The 14,837-nt window shown below is 40.5% G+C and overlaps 1 protein-coding gene across 14 annotated transcripts in view; it reads left to right on the top strand.

The window, feature by feature from the left end:
* plekha5 (pleckstrin homology domain containing, family A member 5) overlaps window positions 1-14,837 on the top strand; it is a 460,471-nt gene that overhangs the window by 403,772 nt on the left and 41,862 nt on the right. For 12 of the 14 annotated variants that reach the window (XM_038811100.1, XM_038811097.1, XM_038811094.1 and 9 more), the window contains 7 exons: window positions 1,456-1,536; window positions 1,638-1,787; window positions 2,328-2,429; window positions 3,208-3,322; window positions 10,964-11,016; window positions 11,584-11,772; window positions 13,305-13,425. In XM_038811100.1, the coding sequence (XP_038667028.1) occupies window positions 1,456-1,536; window positions 1,638-1,787; window positions 2,328-2,429; window positions 3,208-3,322; window positions 10,964-11,016; window positions 11,584-11,772; window positions 13,305-13,425 (811 nt within the window). The remainder of the gene's footprint in view (window positions 1-1,455; window positions 1,537-1,637; window positions 1,788-2,327; window positions 2,430-3,207; window positions 3,323-10,963; window positions 11,017-11,583; window positions 11,773-13,304; window positions 13,426-14,837) is intronic. The other 2 variants (XM_038811098.1, XM_038811096.1) reach the window with 1 other exon arrangement.

Raw genomic sequence — 14,837 nt, 5'->3', positions numbered from 1 at the left:
GAATTCTAGTTCTCATTCTCTTTATTCATTCTAAATGCAGACATACAGCAGAAAAGAACATTCTTTCCTTTATTGAAAAAGACTAGGATCAACAGGAAGAAGGCAGTAAGAGAAGAGGTGTTGAACTATAAATGATGCAAATTGGTTTCAGTGGAGTATATGCACAAGACAGTAAAGACGACTTGTCTCAAGACTCCATGTGGGCAGCATACATTAATAAGATGGAATTAAAAGAGCCCAAAACCAGTAGATCTGCAGGGATAGATGGTACTTATTGCAGCGTGTTGACAAAGACTAGAGACATCAGTGAGGCACTGAGTCATTATAACAGTGATGGTGTCAATGATTATGAAATGCAGGAATAATTATTTGGCATTAGTATTTGCAATTTCTGAAAAGGTCAGCGTGCCAAAAATTCCAAGGAAGCTATTGTTGAATTATGGACAGGAACTTAACAAAATTAACATCGTCAAAATAACAATGATGGAGAAATTAATGGCACAGCAGAGTGGCAAATCCCCAGGAGCAAATAATTTCCATCCCCGGGTTTTAAAGGAAGTCAGTGAGAGCTTTGTAGATGCCCTAACTGCAACATTTCAAAATGTTCTTAATGCAGAAAGTGTTCCGGTAATCTACTGAATCTGACAGTTTTGGATTTACTCTTAGCTAATGGGTCTCCTAAGCCCTGGAAACCCCAACCCACAGCCAATAAATCCAAATGGCTGCTAAAATCTGAGGCATGCATTTTCATTGACCTATCGACATTTCGGTCCCACCTCTTGAGGGCAAGTTGCTCACCCACGCCACTTTAGCCAGAAGTACATGCATTAGTGGCAAATTGGTCAAAATGTTTACCAGCTGGGGCAGCATGGTGGCACAGTGGTTCGCTTTGCTGCCTACGGCGCTGAGGACCCGGGTTCGAATCCCGGCCCTGGGTCACTGTCCGTGTGGAGTTTGAACGTTCTCCCCGTGCCTGCGTGGGTTTCACCCCCACAACCCAAAGATGTGCATGTTAGGTGGATTGGCCACTCTAAATTGCCCCTTAATTGGATAAAAATAATTGGGTATGCTAAATTTATATTAAAAAATATGAAAAAAAAATGTTTACCAGCTAAATCATAAATACTTTTTAAAAAACTTTTTCTTCTTCAACTGATTTGTTAATTAGATTATTTTTGGCATAGTGTAGTTCAGTAAACCAAAGGAGAGGGTTTGTGAACTTGGTTTTGATTTGCTTCACTTAGCTTAAAATGTGAGATTACTACTTTCCTAAGTAAACCAAGATGATTTGCTTTGTTGGAGAGTTGTTCTGGAAATGTATTAGAAATAAGTGCTTAAGGTGACATTTTTCTTGATGTATGTGCTCAGCATCTGCTGCACCTAAAAAAAGTCATAATGTTTCTCTGGAAGAATGTGTTCCCTTCATTTTGGCCATCTTTATAATTTACTCTTTAGGGTAAACTGAGCCAGCTATGCGAGCAGGATAAAGTAGTTCATGAGCAAGAGGAGAAACTGCAGCAGCTGCACAAGGAGAAAGTGAGAAATCATGATCAAATTACTTCAGTTTCAACAGAATCTATATATCCAGTGAATATATTGCATTCAATGAATATTATGTACGGCTTTGTTTTTTGTAGCATACACTTGAACAAGCTTTACTAGCTGCAAGTCAGGAGATTGAAATGAACGCAGAAAACCTTATTGCCGTGCAAAGTGTAGCATTACAGAGAGATGTCTTACAAAATGGATTGCTCAGCACTTGCCGGGAAGTATCGAGAGCCACTGCAGTAAGTTTGCAACCATTGTGCCCTTAATTATTGCTATTGTGTTTCGAAGGCCAATTGCTTATTCAATATTCTTTTGCATGCTAAACCCCCACATAAACTGTTGGTGAGCATTTTTGTATGGAATACGGTAAATACTTGACAATTTTTTTTTCTGATTTTATATAAAATTTGCACACAATGCGGCTCCACCGAGCTGTTTACTGCAAGCTTAAGATGATGATGATACAAATCCTCATCTTGTGATATCATTGACAGTAAGGCACCAAACATGACATTCTATTGCCAAAGGAAGTGGGGGGGTGGGATGTGGCGGGGGAGACAGAGGGTGGGCTGAGGGAGATAAACTGATGAAGCTGCCACAGTCAGCTCTTGCACCCCACCTGGTGGCTCATCTAAGTGCCAGTAAGCTGTGGCTTGGTGCAGGTTCTGTTCCCAATTACAGCATGTGGCGTTGACTCTAAGAATGGAAGTTATTGTACCTTTTTAAAGCACTTTTTTTTTTTAAATCTGTGATTGAAACGATGTTGTCTTGTGATTTAGGAACTAGAAAATACTTGGAAAGAGTATGACAAATTAGAGTATGATGTAACTCTGGCAAGAAATCATTTACAAGATCAACTGGACAGATGTGATGAAGTTCAGGTACTGGCTGCATTTGAACAGATGGACCAATGTCTGGGCATGTTCATATTAACAACAAAATAATACTTTCCCACCAATTATATACTCAATGTGATAGAATGATAGGCGCTTAATGTTTTCCATAATCTCCTTATATTTTATCCATTTTCACAGACCTCTATTATTCCTTTTGTGGGTGGGCTCAGAACTAGTGGGCACTGTTTTTAAATCCCTTATAGACAGAGATGAGAATTTTCTTCTGAGGGTTGTGACTACCCTCCTGTATGCTTCACCCGATGCCGGTGGCTATGTATTTACATTGTGTACCTTGTGTTGCCCTACTATGTATTTTCTTTTCATGTAGTAAATGATCTGTTTGAGCTGTACGCAGAAAAATACTTTTCACTGTACTTCAGTACACGTGACAATAAACAAATCCAATCCAATAGTGGAACTATCTGCCATTGGGGGGGGGGGTCACTGAATATTTTTGAGGCAGAGGTAGATAGATTCTTGTTAGGCAAGGGAATCAAAGGTTATGGAAAGCAGATGGGAATGTGAAGCTCGAATCACAGACAGATCAGTCATGATCTTGTTGAATGGCGGCGCCAGCTCAAGATGCCGAATGGCCTACCAATGTTCTAATTTTGAATGTTCGTATTTGCTTGCATATGATGCATCCAACCAGACACTACTGTCCGACACATGATTGGAAGACAAATATAAGATTGTTTGTTTCCCCTTTAATGTGATGCTTGCCAGTACTTGTTGTCAGAACAAACTTTATTTTTATCTCAAGGTGGAATTAATTGGTCAACAACGCCCTCAGATTCAAAAGGAGCTCTGGAGAATTGACGATGTTATGGAAGGGCTCACCAAAAGCAAACAGCAAAGAAGGACTTCTGGGAACTTTGGTAAAAAAAAGATAACTTTCTTTTCGGACAGAACTTCCAAAGTTTTTTATCCAAAAATATACTGTATTCATAAAATTTGCAACAATACTTTTCAAATCTTTGACATGAAAATTACAGAAAGTGTCATAAAATTCAACTAGTCTCCATACAGAATGTTCAACCCTTAAGTGCCTCTATACAAGGGTCATTCTTCTGCTATTTTCAATATGCATTCCAGGTTAGGCATACAGCCTGAGGGCAAAACATTTCAAAATGACAAATTACAAAAAATGCAATTGAATCCAATTTTCTTTTATACAATGCGTTCCTCTCTGCAGTACCACACTGCAGTTTCAATACTTTTATATTCATGTTCAGTGTTCGACATTCAGCCTGAGGGGTTTACCAATTTTCCAACCCCTTGGTGCACTGTGGCTGAAAGGCTGACGACAGAGCCCTTTCCTCATTGTACTAATGCAGCAACCTTGGTGCACTAATGCAGTACTTGGGGCAGCACGGTAGCATGGTGGTTAGCATAAATGCTTCACAGCTCCAGGGTCCCAGGTTCAATTCCCGGCTGGGTCACTGTCTGTGTGGAGTCTGCACGCCCTCCCCGTGTGTGCGTGAGTTTTCTCCGGGTGCTCCGGTTTCCTCCCACAGTCCAAAGATGTGCGGGTTAGGTGGATTGGCCATGCTAAATTGCCCGTAGTGTCCTAATAGTAAGGTTAAGGGGGGGGAGTTATTGGGTTGCGGGTATGGGGTGGATGCGTGGTTTGAGTGGGGTGATCATTGCTCAGCACAACATCGAGGGCCGAAGGGCCTGTTCTGTGCTGTACTGTTCTATGTAACCGCCCCAAGCTTTAGTGCAGTGATTCCCAAACTTTTATCTGTCACGACACATCATTTATACTATAAAAGTCTTGAGGCACACCTCCAATATTCTCCAACTGAGCTGCCCTACTGATCTGTCTACAGACATATCTTTAACTGAACTGCAGAAAGAACACTGCTTGATTTCGTTCACAGCTCCATCTAACTCACAACTGAACTCCTTTTCCTGAAAAATGGCTGATACCATAGCGCCACCCAGTAGCGCATCATCATACCAAGCTGAAATCTAATTAACTCAACAGGAATCCCCTTTAATCCAAACAAAACTCCATTAGCCCAAGCTTTATACGATGGCTTAATCACACTCCTGGCTCCCAAAACCTTTGTCTTTCAAACTAGTATTCTTTTCAAACATGACTGCAGCAGTCAAATACCAACCCAGGCTTTTAACCCTTACTGCACCAAACACCCATAATACATCTGAAATTCCTACATTCATCACAAGGCACAGGGCAGAAAAAGGTGACCAATGGTCTCTTGTCCTCCACAGCCACCTCGAGGGCAAAGTGCAGAAGTAGTGAGACTCCAGGCATGTAGGAAGGATCTGACCGAAAGGGCCTGTCTCACCATCAGCCAATCTACATCTTGGTGCTTGTTAGAAAGTTCTGACAATGAGGCATTCAGCCAAATTACTTTGACAGTCTGCTCAGGGGACCGCCCAACAGGATTTACCATCTTTTCTTTCAAGGATGTTACATGCAGACCATTGCCTGACAGACTTGTGGTCAAAGGTGTTTATCTGCAGAACTTCAAATAATAGAATAGGAGCTATAATGGTTTTTTATAATAATAATAATCTTTATTGTCATAAGTAGGCTTACATTAACTCTGCAATGAAGTTACTGTGAAAAGCCCCTAGCGCGCCACATTCCAACGCCCGTTCGGGTATGCAGAGGAAGAATTCAGAATGTCCAATTCACCTAACACCTCTTTCTGGACCTGTGGGAGGAAATCGTAGCATCTGGAGGAAATCCACGCAGACAAGGGGAGAACACGCAGACTCCACACAGACAGTGGCCCAAGCTGGGAATCGAACCTGGGACCCTGGCGCTGTGAAGCAACAGTGCTAACCACTGTGCTACTGTACCGCCCACTGGTTTCCAGTGGAAGTTAAGAGTGAGGTGTCATTGTATTTTCTCTCCCAAAACCACATACTCCATGCCACAGCGAATGTTTGTTTCAAATCTATCTATAAAAACTGCAGCAAGCTTGTTCGTTACATTATGAAGTATTAAACTGAAGCATTTGAGTTTGCGTCAAACTGCTAAACTGAAATTAATATTTTCTCGGTTAACAGTTCCTTTCCAGCTCTCTTGATGACATAGGTGAGAATGATCAGCTTAATTATCAAGCTGTCTTCATGATACATAGAAACAGTTTACCATGTGCAATCTGGAGAAATGTCTCCCTGCCTCCCATTCCAAACAAAAAAGTCAGCATTCTAAAACAAGTATTTCAGCACAAAAACAAGCCATTTACCCAATATATCCATTCCAGTGTTCATACTCAATACCCTCCTCCCACTCTTATTCATCTAACCTTATCATCGCATTGTTTTATTTCTTTCTCCCTCGTGGTTATCTAGCTTCCCCTTGAATGTACCCTTGTTGTTGGCCACAACTACTCAGTGAGGTAGCAAGTTCCACTTTCCAGTCATACGTAGGGTAAAGAAGTTCCTCCTGCTATTCCTAATAGATTTATTTGTGGCCCCTAGTTCTCGACACCTTTTCCCCATGTCCATCAAACCCTTCCATAATCTTGCAGATCTTAAACAAGTTACCCTTGGCTATCTCTTTCAAAGCCTCAGACAGTTCAGACTTTAGTGATAACTTATCAGTTCTGATATAATTCTAGTAAATTTTGTAGATTCTCCAGTGACTCTACTTAATGAATGAAATGAAATGAAAGTCGCTTATTGTCACAAGGAGGCTTCAAATCAAGTTACTGTGAAAAACCCCTTGTCGCCACATTCCGGCGCCTATTCGGGGAGGCTGGTACGGGAATTGATCCATTAGTTAACCGTTAGTTTACCGGGAATTGAACCGTTAGTTAAAATATGTATTGCTGTGTATGTGCAAGTTTTGTTTTTGTTTTTATAAATTGCAGATCCAAAATATTCGAATACTTCAAAGGTTGTCCAACAAATTTTCAATAGAAGTTTAACATATCTGTTTTTCAATTCTGCCCCTTTAGAAAGGGACCCTTAGGCTTTGTTTACTTTTTCTGTAGCCTTATTAATCTGTGCCATTACTTTTAGTGATTTGTGTATCCATCCCCCAGATTCCCCTGTTCCTCTGCCTATTTGTAATAAGTCTTACAACACCAGTTTGAAGTCCAACAGGTTTGTTTCAAATCACTAGTTTACGGAACACTGCTCCTTCCTCAGGTGAATGAAGAGGTAGGTTCCAGAAACATATATATTGACAAAGTCAAAGATGCAAGACAATGCTTTGAATGCGAGTATTTGCAGGTAATTAAGTTTTTACAGATCCAGAGATAGGAGTCACCCCAGGTTAAAGAGGTGTGAATTATCTCAAGCCAGGACAGTTGCTAGGATTTCGCAAGCCCAGGCCAGATAGTGGTGTTGAATGTAATGCGACATGAATCCAAGGTCCGGTTAAGGATGTACTCATGTGTGCGGAACTTGGCTATAAGTTTCTGCTTGACGATTTTGCATTGTCGCTCATCCTGAAGGCCGCCTTGGAGAATGCTTACCCGCAGATCAGAGGCTGAATGCCCTCGACTGCTGAAGTGTTCCCCGACTGGAAGGGAACATTCCTGCCTGGCAATTGTCGCGCGATGTCCGTTCATCCGTTGTCACAGCATCTGCATGGTCTCGCCAATGTACCACGCTTCGGGACATCCTTTCCTGCAGCGTATGAGGTAGACAAGGTTGGCCAAGTCGCACGAGTATGTACCGCATACCTGGTGGATGGTGTTCTCATGTGTAATGGTGGTACCCATGTCGATGATCTGGCATGTCTTGTAGAGATTGCCATGGCAGGGTTGTGTGGTGTTATGGTCGCTGTTCTGAAGGCTGGGTAGTTTGCTGCAAACAATGGTTTGTTTGAGGTTGCGCGGTTGTTTGAAGGCAAGTAGTGGGGGTGTGGGGATGACCTTGGCAAGATGTTCATCTTCATCGATGACGTGTTGAAGGCTGCAAAGAAGATGTCGTAGTTCCTCCACTCCGAGGAAGTACTGGACGACAAAGGGTACTCTGTCGGTCGTGTCCCGTATTTGTCTTCTGAGGAGGTCAGTGTGGTTTTTTGCTGTGGTGGGTTGGAACTGTCGATCGATGAGTCGAACGCCATATCCTTTTTTGTACGAGGGCATCTTTCAGCGTCTGTAGATGTCTTATGCTCCTCCTCATCTGAGCAGATCCTGTGTGTATGGAGGGCTTGTCCATAGGGGATGACTTCTTTAATGTGTTTAGGGTGGAAGCTGGAGAAGAGGAGCATCGTGAGGTTATCTGTGGGCTTGCGGTAAAGCAACATGGGTATCAAAGAACAAAGAAGAGTAAAGAAAAGTACAGCACAGGAACAGGCCGTTCGGCCCTCCAAGCCTGTGCCGACCATGCTGCCCGTCGAAACTAAAATCTTCTACACTTTCGGGGTCTGTATCCCTCTATTCCCATCCTATTTGTGTATTTGTCAAGATGCCATTTAAACATCACTATCGTCCCTGCTTCCACCACCTCCTTCGGCAGCGAGTTCCAGGCACCCACTACCCTCCGTGTAAAACACTTGCCTCGTACATCTCCTCTAAACCTTGCCCCTCGCACCTTAAACCTATGCCCCCTAATAATTGATCCCTCTACCCTGGGAAAAAGCCTCTGACTATCCACTCTGTCTATGCCCCTCATAATTTTGTAGACCTCTATCAGGTCACCCCTCAACCTCCGTCGTTCCTGTGAGAACAAACTGAATTTATTCAACCTCTCCTCATAGCTAATGCCCTCCATACCAGGCAACATCCTAGTAAATCTCTTCTGCACCGTCTCTAAAGCCTCCACATCCTTCTGGTAGTGTGGCGACCAGAATTGAACACTATACTCCAAGTGTGGCCTAACTAAGGTTCTATACAGGTGCAACATGACTTGCCAATTTTTATACTCAATGCCCCGTCCAATGAAGGCAAGCATGCCGTATGCCTTCTTGACGACCTTCTCCACCTGTGTTGCCCATTTCAGTGACCTGTGGACCTGTACACCTAGATCTCGCTGACTGTCAATACTCTTGAGGGTTCTACCATTCACTGTATATTCCCTATCTGTATTAGACCTTCCAAAATACATTACCTCACATTTGTCTGGATTAAACTCCATCTGCCACCTCTCCGCCCAAGTCTCCAAATGATCTAAATCTTGCTGTATCCTCTGACAGTCCTCATCGCTATCCACAATTCCACCAACCTTTGTGTCGTCTGCAAACTTACTAATCAGACCAGTTACATTTTTCTCCAAATCATTTATATATACTACCAACATTACACGTGAGAACACCACCCACCAGGTACGCGGTACATACTCGAGCGACTCGGCCAACGTTGTCTAGCTCATACGCTGCAGGAAATGATGTCTCGAAGCGTGGTACATTGGCGAGACCATGCAGACACTGCGACAACGCATGAATGGACATCGTGCGACAATCGCCAGGCTAGAATGTTCTCTTCCAGTCGGGGAACACTTCAGCAGTCAAGAGCATTCAGCCTCTGATCTCCAAGTAAGCGTTCTCCAAGGCGGCCTTCAGGACGCGCGACAGTGCAAAATTGCCGAGCGCAAGAGTCCGGCCTCAACCGGGACCTTGGATTCATGTCGCATTACATTCACCCCCACCATCTGGCCTGGGCTTGCGAAATCCTACCAACTGTCCTGGCTTGAGACAATTCACACCTCTTTAACATGGGATTACCCCTATCTCTGGATCTGTAAAGACCTGCAAATGCTCGCATTCAAAGCGTGGTCTTGCATCTTTGACTTTGTCTATATATATATATATATATATATGTTTCTGGAACATATCTCTTCATTCACCTGAGGAAGGAGCAGTGCTCTGAAAGCTAGTGCTTTGAAAGAAACCTGTTGGACTTTAACCTGATGTTGTAAGACTTCTTCCTGTGCTCACCCCAGTCCAACGCCGGCATCTCCACATCATGTCTGCCAATTTGGACACTTTGTAAGGAATTTGGACACTCACTTTGTAAGGAATTTGGAATAAAAGGCCTTTTTATTCTTTCTATCAAACTGTCCTGCTTCAGACTTATCTCTGTTCTAGTGAATTTGTCACAAGTCTGCTTATTCTTGAAGTTCATTAGTTACATCCTCCTCATGTTAGTTATACCCTCCTCATGTTAGTTACGTCCTCCAGTTTGGCATCATTCAGACATTAAAATTGTGTATCTGATTCCCAAGTCCAAATTGTTCATGGAAATTGTGAACAACATTGATCCCAGCACAAAACCACCCCATCCTTTGCCAATCAAAGTAACTATCTTGAATCCCCTTTGTATTCTGCTTTGTAGCCAACTTCTGCTTTGTAGCCAACTTGCTATCTATTTTACTACTTGTTCTCTGATTTCATATGATCGGACCTAGTCATAAGTCTACTATTAGCATAGAATTTTTGAAAATAAATTTGGAAATTTACTCACTATATATTTGGTCCATTTTGGTTGGCACCCACGAGTATACTTTTTGTCCCCCAATTTCAACCAACAACTTCCTATCAACTCTGCTGTGGCAGAGTTGTGGCACGTATATTGCAGCTCTCTCCCCCTATCCCAGCCAACTGCTTCTAACTTTAATTTGGCTGATTTAATGTATTTTTCTGTTATATCCTGCTCTGCATTGCCTGCAGTTTGAAATCAGCTGCAGCTGAATTAAAGCTGGGCGATGCTTTTGTTTCTGGGAGTGGAGCAGAGCAGCAGTTGGTGGGAGAGCATTAGTATGGTGCTGCTGCTGGGTCCACTGTCATTAGAAAAAATGCTTCACAACAAAGAAATCCTGAGGCAACAAATGATTTGCATGTTAGAGAGAACCCCTGCTACTTTTAGGGCAGTGGCATACATTTCCAACCTAGTACTCAAGTTTGTGTTTCCTTTAAAGGACCCTATTTGAAGCAAAATAGATTTCTGCAGCACTCTCACAAACTGAATAATTATATAAAGCAGCTCCTATAGTTATATATAGGCTATGTGGTCCATCAAAGCCCACTCATAATTCACTTATTGTTATATTTAACTGCAATTTTGATGCTTTTAATTCTGCTACCTTGCTTGGCAGGTGTTTCAAATGTTTCTTGCCCCACCATCCTCCTCCCTTCAGTGAAGAAGCTTTTTGCACATATGTCTGTCCATTCACTTACATTAGTTCTCATTGAATTCTGCTGGCCCTCCTGACTTTTTTTGAAGCAATCGTGCAGGCTAATTTTATCTCTGCAATTTAATACTTATCATTATTTCTGTTAACTAAAGCCTCTTTGAACCCGGCTCACATTGACAATCATTCCTGTCGGTATGCTGCATGGAAAATAATGGGGAAAATAAATAATACTTGCTCTTCTCTATCCTTTATATATAATTATATATAATAATAATATAGAGGTCAGGAGGCACTCTTTGGTCATTATTATTTAAATCACTTTTTGAAAACAACATTTTCCAGAATAGCAGTGCACCATGTAAAATACAAAAATAGGATGAGTTTCTGCTGGGATTTGATTCAAACTTCCTTGCTACAAAGCATCTTATTTTAGCTTTTGCTTCTGTTCTTAGGTGCTGCTGGGTCACAGTCTGGATCTGTTTCTACGTTAAGGTGTAGGCAGGAGGTAAGCAACCGTTCTCAGTCATTGTCATGCAAATTCCTTTTGTGGGAAGAAAAATGTTAGGTTATCTTTTTGAATATAATCTGTAGCTGAATACAGTTTTAGACAGTCTCAAGTTCATTTCTGATATTTCAGTATCTAGGTTAGAAACAAATCTTCATTTAGTAATTGTTTTACTTGGCAGGGAGACTTTACTTTTTAGTACTGTATTTTGAAGATGGAAAAACATAAATAGAAAAAATAGTCATCACTCATCCATCTTTTTGTAGTTGGTACACTTTATTTCTGATTATTCAAAGTCATTTTGACACAAAATATTGAATTATTTAGAAATTCAAATTAACCAACATAACCAAAATGTCAGTGCCAAAAAGTTATCTAGTAATTATCTAGCCATTTGAATTAGACGACTTTGAATTGAGGAATAGATTGTAATACATTATTTTCTTTCATATGTTTTTGGAATTAAAATGATTGAGCATGATCATGAGTTGATTTGCACAATAAACTTTGGAAGAATATTTGGCATATCTCAAACTGTGTAGTGCATTTATTATATGGACTCTTTAGGAAGATGAAACAGCCCCTCCTCGCCCTCCTCTTCCCCAGTCATATGACTTGACAGAGAGGGCTCCCACAGTTCCCCCTCATCCCAGTGAAAGCATCCTTTGGCCTAGTTCTGCCAGAAACCTGGTGCATCAACCAGACGAAATGAAGATCCACCTTGAACCAGAAGATCCAAAGAATGGAGCAGATTCTGTAAGTGGCTGCTTATTGCCACTGTTTGACTGTTATACCTGCTCCAACCACCTTTCCCTTACTCATTGTTTTATGTCATGTAATTATTTCCCTTCCTCGTTTTTTAATTTGGTGGTTTTATTTTTATTATTGTCATTGATCCATTTTTATCAATATCGTTCATGAAAATATCACTGCAAATGAGCTGTCTTGCATAATTGTAGCCTAATAGATCAGTTTTTTAAAAGAACCTAAAATGGAATTCTACCCGCAAACTTTGGTTATATTTTTTGTCTTGGGGCGTATCATCCGGCAACTGTTTGATAGTTTCACTCCCAAGTGGCCTGTCCCAGTATCAGCAGTTGTTAAGATAAATTTACTGAATCTTTTTTCATTTTCAAACAAACAGAAAAATGGAAATGTTGGCTGAAGGTTTCTGAATTGGCGCTAACCTGAACAAAGTTATGGATTTTAGTGTTTTTAAAAAGTAATGAATTTGCTTCATCAAGGGTGTAAGGTATTTTTGCTATAGTTTAAATGGTATACTCATTGGCTTTCAATTACTCCACAGCAGGACAGCTCATTTAATGAGTCTAACTTTAACATGCTACTTTAAAAATGTATTCCATCAGTGGGATAAGTACTAAAACGGCTGTTATACTACAATTAGTAATGTCGAACTGGCTCTTACTCACCAGTATTTCTGGAATGTACTGTGCAGCTGCTGTGCAGTTTAAATTGTAGACTATACATCACTTTAAGTTCAGTAACATGTAAGTTGTGCAGATGCCTGGTTAAATGTGCAGAATGCAGCATCCCTGTAATGTTCCATGTTATTAGAGACAGCAGCATGCTATGCGTGAAAATAAAGTCCTGGGAGATCCAATGAGCCAATTATTAAAAATCTGACTTTACACCAATCCTGTGAGCCTACTAAAGGAGTGGTTCATGCATCTCTGGGCATAAGTGCTCTTGAAAGTCAGTATAAAGCTTTACCCTAGAGTTTTTAAAGACTCAACCAGAGTTAGATTGCCATTCAGTGTTGGTGCACATGGGAAACTAATTTGCAGTGACACCAAAAGGGTAATATAACAGCATGCCAAGCATTCACTCTGCTCACAGGCCAAGCGACTTCATTCGCTTTCAAACTCGTTTTATTATTGATATGAGACTTTTACTACCTTTCAAATGTTCCTTAATTTAAAAAATATAGATATTTCTATCAATGTTCACAGCCAATTAAAACATTTGCAGCAATCCTAAATTCAGAATAAGTGGATGCATGCCCTTCAAATTATGCTTTTTTACTTAAGATCAGATAAAAGCAGCATGAAAGAATTGATGGTTCTGATTATACCTGTTGGTGCACATTTTGTATGAATGGGAAGTTATTCAAATTTTTTGATTCTTATATCAAACATTGCTACCTAAGTGAAAGGAAATGTATGCAATTTTCCGTTTTTCTATTATTGGACGAATAATCAAGATTTTTTTCAAAAACTCCCGATTAAAAGAGCATAATAATCTACTAAACACAAAATACTTTACTACAGGGTCCTGATTATCGACTATACAAGAGTGAACCAGAACTGACAACTGTCACAGAGGTTGATGAATCAAATGTGGATGAGAAATCAGAAGTGGTACCTGACAAAGAAGGTGTCACATATAAAGGTAGCTGTTGTATGTTTAGAATGGGATTCATGTGTCCAGATCGCTCTTCATGTGATTACATCTCCTTGATCATATTCAAATTGAGTGTAGTCAGTCGAAAACTAACATGTTTGAAGATGGCTTACTATGTTCCTTATGAACAGATAATTCAGATTTGAACCAGTTAAATGTTAATATTGTTAGGACCTATATCAAATGTAGAAAAGCTTTCACACAGCTGGTTTTCTTGACAATTTCACTGTAATCTTCTTCTATTGTTGAATCCAAACAGATGTCAAGACAATAGGCTGAAGTAGGAGCAAGAGTAAGCCATTTAAATTTTTGAGCCTGTTCCTTCATTCAGTGAGATCAGGGCTGATCTGTGACCTAAATCCATATAATCCATCTTTGTCCAATATCCTTTAATACCTTTGGAAAGCAAAAGTCTCAGATTATACATATCATATTTAACATTTGCAATTGACCTTGCATCAAATGCTGTTGCAGGAGATGGTTCCAAACATTTACTATCCTTTGTGTGTAGAATTGTTTCCTAATTTCACTCCTGAATGATCCGGCTCTAATTTTTAAATTATGCCTCCTAGTTCTTGACTCGCCAACCAACAAGTTTTCTCTATCTACCTTACCTGTTCCCTTTAATATCTTACAAACTTTGATCAAGTTACGCCTTTTTATTCCTAGTATCAGGGAACACAACTCTAGTTTGTGTAGCTTGGTGGTAAATTAACCCCTGGAGTCCATGTATGATTCAGGAAAACCTGTGTTGCATTCCCACCAAGGCCACTATATCCCGTCTAAGATGTAGTGGCCAATACTGCTCACAGTACTCCAGGCGTGGTCTAGTGAGGACTTTATATACCGAAGTATGACTTTTAAGCCCTGTTGTATTCTATTCCTCCAAATATAAAGGGCAGCATCCCATTCACTTTATTAATTATTTTCTACACTAGTTCATGACATTTTAATTATCTGCGTACTTGGACTCCATGTCTCCACTGTTTCTAACTTTTCACCTTTTATAAAGCACCCTATTCTATTTTTAGGCGCCACTTATCCAGAGTTTTGCTCATTCAAATAATCTGTTAACATTTATTTGTAATTTCATGTTTCGATCTATAGTGCCACACATATTTGTTTCATTGATAAATTTGGATTTGTAACTTCTATCCCATCATCAAAGTAATTAAAGAATACAGTGGAATAATTGGGGCCCCAACACATCTTTGTCGACCACCAATAATCACATTCAACCAATTAGGGTACCTGACCATATTCCAACTCTGTCTCCCGCCATCCTGGCATTTTCCTAACCAAGTCAATAATTTGCTTTTAGTTCCTTGGATGTCAACTCTAGTTTACAGTCTTTTATGAAGGACTTTATCAAATGCTTTCTGAAGTCCATAGAAATAGCA

This window comes from Scyliorhinus canicula, chromosome 11, assembly GCF_902713615.1.
Source record: "Scyliorhinus canicula chromosome 11, sScyCan1.1, whole genome shotgun sequence".
Lineage (NCBI taxonomy): Eukaryota > Metazoa > Chordata > Chondrichthyes > Carcharhiniformes > Scyliorhinidae > Scyliorhinus > Scyliorhinus canicula.
Note: the sequence above shows the minus strand (reverse complement) of the source record. Positions and strands in the feature narration are given on the sequence as shown.